This window comes from Conger conger, chromosome 2 (genome assembly GCF_963514075.1).
Source record: "Conger conger chromosome 2, fConCon1.1, whole genome shotgun sequence".
Taxonomy (NCBI): domain Eukaryota; kingdom Metazoa; phylum Chordata; class Actinopteri; order Anguilliformes; family Congridae; genus Conger; species Conger conger.
The window spans coordinates 53,586,636-53,597,493 of record NC_083761.1 but is presented as its reverse complement, the minus strand read 5'-3'; the positions used below and the strand labels follow the sequence as shown (position 1 = coordinate 53,597,493).

The 10,858-nt window shown below is 39.4% G+C and overlaps 1 protein-coding gene and 1 non-coding gene across 2 annotated transcripts; one reads left to right on the top strand and one right to left on the bottom strand.

Moving 5' to 3' along the window:
* Positions 1-1,613: 1,613 nt before the first annotated feature.
* On the bottom strand, positions 1,614-10,265 carry LOC133122567 (zinc finger protein OZF-like). The gene is made up of 3 exons (XM_061232602.1): positions 10,144-10,265; positions 8,204-8,354; positions 1,614-3,789 (listed from the first exon to the last, which is right to left on the bottom strand). The coding sequence occupies exons 2-3, from the start codon at positions 8,340-8,342 to the stop codon at positions 2,585-2,587; spliced, it is 1,344 nt and encodes a 447-aa protein (XP_061088586.1). The 5' UTR covers positions 8,343-8,354; positions 10,144-10,265; the 3' UTR covers positions 1,614-2,584.
* Positions 10,266-10,535: 270 nt separating this feature from the next.
* trnak-cuu (transfer RNA lysine (anticodon CUU)) lies at positions 10,536-10,608 on the top strand. Its single transcript has one exon. It is a non-coding gene; the product is annotated as a tRNA-Lys (tRNA).
* The last annotated feature ends 250 nt before the right edge of the window (positions 10,609-10,858 follow it).

Genomic DNA, 10,858 nt, shown 5'->3' with positions numbered 1-10,858 from the left:
CTAATCCACATTTTAAGCATTTCATTTTTCATGTTGTGTCGTTAGTCTACTCCAAACAACGCCAACCATAACATTACATTTAAGTTATGTTTAGCACAGCTATAAATGTGAAAATATTAGCTATAGAAATAGGCATAAAACGAGTAGCGACGATAGTAGGAATCACATTTATTCACTATCATTATAAGAAAAGAAAAAAACCTACATTCTTGGGGCAGAACTGTTCATTTGATTTTTTGTGATTTTGGGAAAAGCTTACTATTTATTGTATGTAGCCTAATAAGAAATTTCCAAATAATTATTACGCTACTAGTAACACAAATTTGACCATTCACAAAATATTCGAAAATGATTTCTGTCATCATGCAAACACGTGATTTACCTCTGGCACAGAGCCTTTTGCTCAACATTCATGCCAAGGATATTGGGGAAACAACTACTACATCTTGCACAAGCTCTCTGGATGATGTGGTCCACTGAAAACGAGGAAGCTTCCTTTGTTCAAGAGGAACAGCATGAATAAGATGCATTTAAACAGCTGACTGAGGTTGTACGTCTGCTTCTAAAAAATGCAATCTGCAGTCTGGCTTTTTAAAATCAGTCATGCTGATATATAGGCATTATGAATGACCTCCTGCAGACCTCTCTTCATTGGATAGGCTGGTTCTAGTCATGAGTGAACATACTTTGTGTTAGGAATTTGGATTTTTGGAGCAGAAGGAATCCTTTTCACTTTGGTGGTGGTTCCTTGGCTGTGTGTTTACTACATATTTTCTAGCTGTTTACTTTGTTCCTCTGGCAAGGTCTGGCTTATCGGTCTCTCTCTCTCTCTCTCTCTCTCTCTCTCTCTCTCTCTCTCTCTCTCTCTCTCTCTCTCTCTCTCTCAAATTAGAATTAGAATTTAAAAATTATGATTTCGATTTATTATTCTAATTGACTGTTTCTTAATAAAATTATACCTGATATAGTTTTACCTTGTTGGTTGATTCTACCAGTTTACTGTAGATTGACCTATCAAATAATTTGCCAATTTAATTTATCATTGACATTTTTAATCAGAATTATTCATTTAAATCATATACAATATATTCAATATGTAGGTTAAGTGAGGGGTTCTAGCACGCAATACCACTTGTGTTCAGTATTCAGAGTGCTGAACATCTTAGCATTGATGGTTGGAACCACTGGATTCAGATAATAAACATATTTTGCGTAATCCTTGCTTGCCTGACAGCATGTATGATAATGAACAATAATACTTAACACCTTCAATGGTGAACAGGAAGACCATGTTTTTCACTAATACAGTGCCCACCTCAAATGTGTGATTGAGTTTAGAATATCAAAATATATTGACATGGACCAAAGTGAATTGCCTGCCAATATCCTACTTGATACAGTGTTGCACTGTGTGCTTGAACAAATGCACTTCCATTAATAAAAGGCACAATGACACCAGGTTGACACAGTAAATGGTGCTACGATACAGATGCCTGGTACAAAAAGTCAGTTAAAGCCAGTTTTCCAAGAGTATTTCTCAAGTATAAAACTATAGTCACACATACCTGAATACAATGGATAGCACATCAAGTAAAGACAGCACAATGTTTGGAGACAGCAAATGGAAATGCCTTTTAATGTGGCGCAGGCAAAAAATACAGGTGGACACCTATCTTTGTCAGACTAACAGATGCCTCAACAACGAACAGGATCTACTGAACAGACATTGCTGAACTGGTCATGTGAAACCCAGCAAAGTATTTGAAGGTGAAAGTATTTGTGAGTAAGTCATCCCTTTCAGGAACAAAATCACAACTATGTAATTAGAATGTTCCAATCTGAACATTCTGATGTTGTTATAAGAAAGGTTATTGAAAGCAATGCCATTCTAGAACAATGGGCCTCACGCAAAAATCAGTCATACGAACAGATTTGTTCTTCAATCGCTTGTATGATTTAAGAGAACTTGGCGCAGTCACCAATTTTCTTGTGTTATAATTGTTTCTTAGGTAGGAACAAAATTTATTCACTATGGAGAGGGGTGCAATACATGTTGGGTGCAGTCCAGCGAGTGCTGTGATATGTTTGAAGGTTCTGTATTTGCACAAATGCAAATTAAATGTGTCCAGCCCAGCTCACCTGGCTCACAGAACTCTGATCAAACTTTCAAACTCGGCGTTCAAATATGAATGAAGATTGAGCAACTACATCCTCGTAAAGTACTGTTCTAGTGTTTGGAAGAGCCTTATGGTCTAGTATTGCCAGCGCTGACTGTGATGCACTGCCACAAATCTGTCAAGTTGTTCTGTTGTGTCAGTCTAAAAGATCTTCACAGTGGGAGATGTGTGTGAGAGGGGTCATTTTTCTTAACCAAAACTTAGGACTTAACTGAAAAACAGTTTTTTGAGAGAATTTTGAAAAAGTTATGTTATTACATACAAATATGAATCAAGTTATATTTGGTCATTGGTAGATCAATACCACATTAAACATAGTTAACAACATACAGATTGAATTGAGTTTAGTGAAGCCTCTCTTGAATTGTCCTCTCTGAAGTACTTACCAACAGACCCAGGGGTCTCCATCAGCCCTGGCAGCCATGTGTGCGAAGTTTGTATGAGTAGGCAAAACTCTCACCACACCGCTCACAGTGGTATGGCCTCTCCCCTGTGTGAGTGCGTTGATGAGTCTTAAGGGCAGCCAACCAGCCAAAGTTCTTCCCACAGTCCTTGCACTGGAATGGGGTCTCCCCTGTGTGGATCCGGTAGTGGGCCTTGAGGTTTCCTTTGTTCTTGAAGCCCTTACCACACACTGAGCAGGAGAATGGCGTCTCTCCTGTGTGTATACGGAGGTGAGCCTTCAGGTTGCCTAGCTGGCTGAAGCTCTTGCCGCATTCTGCACAGGGGTATGGAGTCTCTCCGGTATGAGTGCGGCGGTGTCTCTTCAGGTTCTGCAGCTGGCTAAAGCTCTTGTCACAGAAGGAACACTGGTATGGGGTCTCACCAGTGTGACTGCGCAAGTGCAGCTTGAGGGAACCCATCTGGCTGAAACCTTTGTTGCAATCTTTGCAGTGATAGGGCATTTCTCCCGTGTGGATGCTCTGGTGCCGCTGCAGGTTGCGTGACTGTCGAAAGCTCTTTCCACAGTCCGTGCAGATGTACAGAGTTCTCCCATGGTGTGTCTTCTCATGATCACGTAGACTGCAGAGCTGGTGAAACACCATACCACACTCACTACAAGAGTTAACAGCACATGGCTCACTGGTCCCCTTCACCATGTTCTGCTTCAAAGTCTCTTCAAAGTGGCTTCTGCTGTGCAGTTTCAGAGAGTCAAATTGCGGAAAGGTCTTACCACAGTCTGTACAGGAATAAGGCCTGGCTTCTATGTGTGTGAGCTGGTGTACCTTCAGTACCTCCTTGCGCTGGAACATTTCCCCACATTTCATACAGTGAAATATTGTTTCTGCAACCCCTTCTAGGTCCTCCTTGATGCCAGACTGTACTCTTGACAGGTACACAGTTTTCTGTGTAAAAATGTTCAGGCACTGGTAACTCTGGTGACATTCCGGGCAGTGGTGGAAAGTCAGAACATGCTCCCCTGTCCACAAGGCCCCAGGAAGGACAGTGGTGCTCACAATAGACAGGCTTGTCTCTTGCTGCTTGTTAACCTGCAATGGCCCCTGCATCACTTCCTCCTTTACAAAACTAGACCAGTGTTTCTCAAGCAAGTGTTTGTCCAGTGCTTGCTGGCCTCTACAGGATCTTCTACAGGATAAGTTTTGGATATTATCTGAATACACCAAAAATAAAAGACAAAAAAGGAAGAATGTTACAGGATATGTTCTAGTAAATAGTAACAAGAACACAAGAAAGAACACTACCAATCCTGTGTATCGTTTGTGTTGAGTACATAAAGGCATACTATGCAGGATTTTTTGCCTTGTTGTGGCCCTATCTTGGTAATCAAAGAAGGCTCCTCCTCTGTCCTCAAACCCACCCACACCTCCAGTGATAAGCAAAATATCAAGTGAAGATGTGAGGTGATCAGAGATATTTTGAAAATAACTATTTTAGTAACATGCATGCCAATGTTATAACGATCTTTAGACTACACAGTTGTGTTCAAGAAAATAGCAGTACAACATCTGTAACCTGATGAACCACTGTTATTAGTAGTAGTGATATTTCTGCATGGCAAAACTTTACTTGTAGATGTAGTAGTGTAATAGCAAAACAACAGACCCAACTGTCATGACATGCACGCTGCTTGTTCTGAGTAATTGACTCATTCATTGAAAAGGGCGTGTTCAAAATAATAGCAGTGTTTCCTTCTGAATTGCTAAGTAAATTGGGCCGTCCCAAACATTGTTTGGAGGAACAACTCATTTGATTAAATAGTTGATTGGAGAGGGGAAAACGTATAAAGAAGTGCAGCAAATTATAGGATGCTCAGCTAAAATGATCTCAAATGCTTTAAAATGGCAACAAAAACCTGAAACAAGCGGAAGAAAATGAGAAACTACTGTTAAAATGGATCGAAGAATAGTCAGAATGGCAAGGATTCAGCCATTTATCAGCTCCAGAAAGATCAAAGATGATCTACAATTACCTGTAAGTGCTGTTACAGTCAGAAGATGTTTGATCTAATCCAAGGCTTCAGCAAGAAGCCCCCATAAAGCACCATTGTTGAAAAAAGGGGCATGTGCAGAATCGGTAAAAATTTGCCAAGGAACACAATGATTGGCCCAAAGAGAAATGGCATAACATTCTATGGACTGATGAGAGTAAAATTGTTCTTTTCGGGTCTAGTGGTCGTCGATAGTACGTCAGACGACCCCCGGGTACTGAATTCAAGCTACAATACACTCTGAAGATAGTGAAGCATGGTGGCGCAAAAATCTTGGTTTGGGGATGTTTTTCATACCACGGTGTTGGGTTCGTACCCCATTGAAAACTTGTGGGGTGACATTAAAAATACAGTTTCTGAAGAAAACCCCAAATATTCAATTGTTCATCCTGGGCTGAAATACCTGTTTCTAGGTGCTGGTTGACTTGATACAATGCAGATGCGCACCAGTTATCAAAAACAATGGTTTTGCAGCTAAATATTAGTTCAGTAATTTAAAGTGAAGTTATATCTTGAAAAATGTATTCAGTTTATAGAGTTTGAAGAGAAAAATGTCAACACTGCCATTTTTTGGAACAGATTAATATTCCTTTTCTTTGCTTCCTGTAAAAGAATGACACAGACTTGATCAAATTTGCTAATGCTTTGATTTGCAATTGAATGTAAATTTGAAATATTGAACTAAAAGCTAATAAAAAATATTTTCACTTTTTTTAACGCACTGCTATTTATTTGAACACAATTGTAAGTGCACCCCTTAGCATGCAGTAACATAGTTATAACAGTAGCTACTCCCTAGTGCATCCATTTTGTGTTTCTTTCTGTATTGAGCTATTCTACACATTTATTTAGAACTGGGATGTAAAGATGGTATCATCTAATTATACCCAGCTAATCATGCTAGCAACTTTGTTATTCAAGCTGGCTACATGTATGCTGCATCAAATTCCATTCCTCTGTCGAGATGTGTTCCCCCGACTGAAATAAATGCAGGTGAATTATACTATGAACTATAACTATATAAGTATAACATATACGTATATGTTATAAGTATAAACAGCAACAGTAGTCCCCATATGGGGGAACACATCTTTATGGGAGAGCAGAATATGATACGAAAGGCTGGGTAATGTGCAAGTGGCCATAACCGGTAGCTCACTAGCCCCAGTGTGGTTGGCTCCAATACAGGTGTTTCTACCACCAGCAAGTCTCACTATGTCAGTGTTTTTTTTCCCCCACAAGAAAATGTAGATGCAATAGGTGTTTTTTCTTTGCCTTGTGTATCCCCATGTGCCGATTTGGTATTGTATCATTTGTCATATACACTAACTGAGCACTTTATTAGGAACACTATACTAATACTGGGTAGGGTCTCCCTTTGCTCTCAAAACAGCCTCAATTCTTGGTATGGATTCCACAAAATGTTGAAACATTCCTTTGATATTCTGTTCCATGCTGACAATATTACATCATGAAATTACTGCAGGTTTGTCTGTTGCACATTCATGCTGCAAATCTCTCATTCTACAATATCCCAAAGGTATTCTATTGGATTCAGATCCGGTGACTGGGAGGCCACTGAAGAACGTTGAACTCATTGTCATGTTCATGAAACCAGTTTGAGACAACTTTTGCTTTGGAACATGGTGCATTATCATGCTGGAATTAGCCATTAGAAGATGGGTCCATTGTGGCCATGAAGGGATGCACATGGTCAGCAACAATACTCAAGTAGGCTGTGGCATTCAATGATTGATTGGTATTAGCGGGACCAATGTGTGCCAAGAACTGAGTTACCATAGCCTTTTGGTCAGATTGTTGACCTCTCTCATCAACAAGGGGTTTCTGCCTGCAGAACTACCGCTCAATGGATGTTTTTTGTTTTTCACACCATTCTGAGTAAACTCTAGAGACTGTTTTGCGTGAAAATCCCAGGAGATCAGCAGTTACAGAAATACTCAAACCAGTCCGTCTGGCACCAACAATCATGCCACAATTGAAATCACTGAGATAACATTTTTCCCCCCGTTCTGAAGATTGATGTGAAGATTAACTAGAGCTCCTGAGCCGTAGGTTTAGACCTAATAAAGTGCACAGTGAGTGTAGATATATTTTGTGGATGAAGTAGGAGCAGTTTGCATCACTGGAGAGTCACACTCTTAGTGGATGACTGATTCATCAGAACTTCATGTTCATGTATGGGTCCCCCTTCTCCCTACTGCGCTGTCTCTGGCTCCAATTTCTACAACATGGTGGTGCCTGGAAACTTAACTTCCGCAGTGTCAAAACAGTTTTCACAAAAGCCCGTGGAAATTAACTGCGTGACATCACAGACACTTGGCTTTTCTACAGTCGATGGTAACGTAGCTAGCTGGATAGCTAGAAGGAACATTCATTACAGGCCCACCAGAAAACACACCAACTACATGTCACTTCTCATCTCCTTGACGAGCTTCAGCTCTTGCCACCAAGAAAAAAGCAATTCCATGGTTAACTCAATTTCACTGTCGGCTTGTCTTTTTGCTTCGCAGTATGCCGCCTTCTTCGCCTCTGCCATTGCAGCCGATAGCTAGCGACAAACACGGATCCCAAACCACAGACTCTATAGCCACACCTACCCCTCCCCACACATAAAAGAGAGCCTCACCCAAATACATTTTAAAATAACAAATACAGGTGCACAAATTTGGCAGCAAGTCAGCAAAGACAGAGATTGGCAGTGCATCATAGACATGCCTTAACATGGTTCATTTGTAATATTTACAAGGTACAAATCCTGCATAGTGTGCCTTTAAGTCAAAGGGCACTCTTGCAAAGAAACAAGTAAAGAACACTGTAAAAATGAACCCAATGGAAATATTATTCAGGAGAAACAACCCTTGAAGTGATCCATCCATATCTTCTGCATATCTGACAACAGCATGATGGTTTGAGGCTCATTTGATATTATTTGATATTATTATGGACCCTTGATGACTTAAATCCATTTAGCCAAAAAATGTGTTCTATACTGTATCAGCATAATTTACAGCTGAATATAGGCCCACCTCCCAATTCCCGTAGAGATCCATTCAAATGCAAAGAGTTTTAGTCTCGCTTGTAGGACAACCTGAAAATAAGATATCCAGACTGATGATGTTGATAGGTCAAGGACATCGGGAAGTCATCGCGTGCAAAGGATATGCAACCAAGTAATAAAAAATAACAATTCATCTATGATCATGTTAATTTGTCCAATTATTTTTGAGCCCCTAAAATAGGGGGACTATAACAATGGATGCAATTTCTAAACCGTTCACCTGATTTAGATGTGAATACACTCAAATTAAAGCTGAAAGTCTGCATATTCATTATTTACTTCCAACTCCAATATCCTGTAGTAGACAGCTAAAATAACAATAACTTCGTAAATGTCCAAATATTTATGGACCTGATTGTAAATAGACAACAACAAACTAAGCTGCTTTATCCCTGTCTGTTGGACATATGGGATGATTTGGTTTTACATTATTAGGCAACACGTTCTCTGAATCATCCTTGGGTACTAAGCACTCATTCTTGGTGTTGTCCAACTCACTATATTTGCCACTGAAGTCTTTGTCTTCCAGAAGGCATTGCTCCAAGATTTCCGCTGAAATATCATCCTCTACAGTTTCCTCTTTTATCGTGACTGTCTCCATTTCATCCCTGGCCTCTTCTTCAGCATTGGCCATCATAATCACCAAAGCCTGTTATGCGGAAGAAACAGTGACAATTATTAAGTTCATTGTAAAAACATGATGAAGAAGTCTCCAAGACAAATGAATGACTTATCTGACCTCTTTGATACAAATTAAGAAGAGTTCTTTCTACCATGGACAGATGATTCTTACACCCAAACTTCTTATACCCAATTCTTTAAACCCAAAAGCTGTTGAATTCTTTGTCAAATATGTTTTATGAATAGCTGTACCAATACTACAGCACTAGCTGCAAAAAGCCCATTTCTGAACGATTTAATGAACAGATTTACTGCTGGTAACATCGTGGTGTTCTTCAACCTTTGAGTTGCTACCAAGCAAACAGCCTGGTTCTTCAGGTACTCTCAGCTACAGTAAAATTAAACATTAAGTTCAGTGTTAAATCAACTGAGAACATATGTTGCTAACCTATATGTACTCAATTAGAGTTGAATTAATACTGGGAACTATTTGATTTCAGTGAGTTCGTCTGTGGCATGATTGTTGGTGCCAGACTGACACACTGGTTTGAGTATTTCTGTAACTGCTGACCTCATATGAATGCACAGTTGACAAATCTGCAGAAATTGCGTGATGCAATCATGTAAACATGGAAAAGAATATCAAATTAATCCTTTCAACATCTTGTGGAATCCGTGCCATGAAGAATTTAGGCTGTTTTGAGAGCAACGGGAGGCCCTACTCAGAATTAATTCCTAATAATTAATTAATAATTCCTAATTTATTGTTCCTAATAAAGTGCTCAGTGAGTGTATATCGTCCAAATGATACAATAGCAAATCGGGGGATACATTAGTGAGTGTAATGCGGGGGAAAGGGACATTCCAGCCCTATATTTTATTTACCTTATCAAAAATGTAGCAGATACTACGCGTGACAACACATCCCAAACAACATTGGCTATAGGCATGTGCAGCGAGGGCAAGATCTTTGAGGGATGTTTAGCTAACGATCTTAACCGTTTACATTACCGCTTGGTTATCAAATGTGTTTATATAGTTACCAGACTTTGAAGCTTACGGTTTGTTGGAATAGTCACGTGGGAACAGCGCTACAGTCTAACGCTTAAATCGAAAAAGAGACGATCGAGGGGGCAATGCAGGCTTGTTTGCTATGTAAAGTTAGAACGTTAGCTAAATGGGACCATTGGTAGGCAGGCCCCACACGACCTGACTGCCAAATGCGATGATAAGTGCAAAGAGCGGTCGGTGCAAATGCAAGCTGTAAGTACAAAATGATCGTAGTGCAAACTAATAAACTTCACCGATAAGCAAAAATATACGTAATATAACATTAGCAAGCTAGTAGGCTATCACTTTGCATTCCTTTTACAAGAGTATCGTTATGGGAAATTCTGTGCAAAACAGTAATAATTAGCTAACTGCTCTTGTGTCAAAGTGACTAACAACGTCAGTTAATATATCGGAAACACGTAACGTTAGCTACAGGATGTAAAAACGGAGGCACATTTTACTAGCAAGCTAAACAACGGCTAGCTAAACTTACGTATCTTTTGACTTTATCCCTGTCTGTTCGACATTTAGGAACTCGCTTGTGCCATGTGTTTTACTTATGGTGAACATTTTGCTGGTTATCTAGTAGCGTGCAATGTATATAAAAAATAATAAGATCAACATCGTTCGGTCTACCGCAAAACATCCATGCATCTCAACTATGTGGCTTTTAGAAATCAAACGTGCTCTCCCCCAGGTTCTGATCTTCGTTTTTTGCAACCCTTGTCTACTTTAGTCTAAGTTTTTTTTTATTTTGTCATTACCTTGCGACTTTTCGGAGTTGTATTAATGGCATTTATTTCCAGCAAAAATAAGTCTTCAGTTGGCGGAACGTTTACACCTTCTCACAATTTTATTCTTTCCAAATTGTAATGGCTGAATTAACGTTAGCGACTTAAAGCTATACATTTGGGTTGCACTGCCATCTACTGTTGTCACATTTTAGGTAGGCTAACGCTTTGTTTCGCGTGGAGGACGTTTGTTGTCCAACTTCGTTTTGAAATTAGTTCTTTTCATGTTGCGAAGTTAATTGGCAGTTAACATTAAACCTTTTTTATACCTTTGAATAATGAAATAATGTTATTTATATAATTAAATATATTGATAGTGTATATTGAACGCTTAAACAAAATGTTGAATTATGTTTACAATATGTGCCCGGCTAGCTCAGTCGGTAGAGCATGAGACTCTTAATCTCAGGGTCGTGGGTTCGAGCCCCACGTTGGGCGAAAACTTTTATTTTTTTTATGCCTGTTTACAGTCCTGCTTTGTATACAGTATTATCCATTAATAATTCTCCACCAATCATTGAAATTATGTGATTAGCAAAGATCAACCAACGTGCCAGGGAACTTACAGGGAATCGCTCTCTTGCGCTCCCAAAACAGAAAGAATCGAATCTGTGTTCGAATACCGCGGAGGACTGTTTTTAAATTACATGACTAAATACTTAATTGCTAAACATCTCTTTTTCATCTT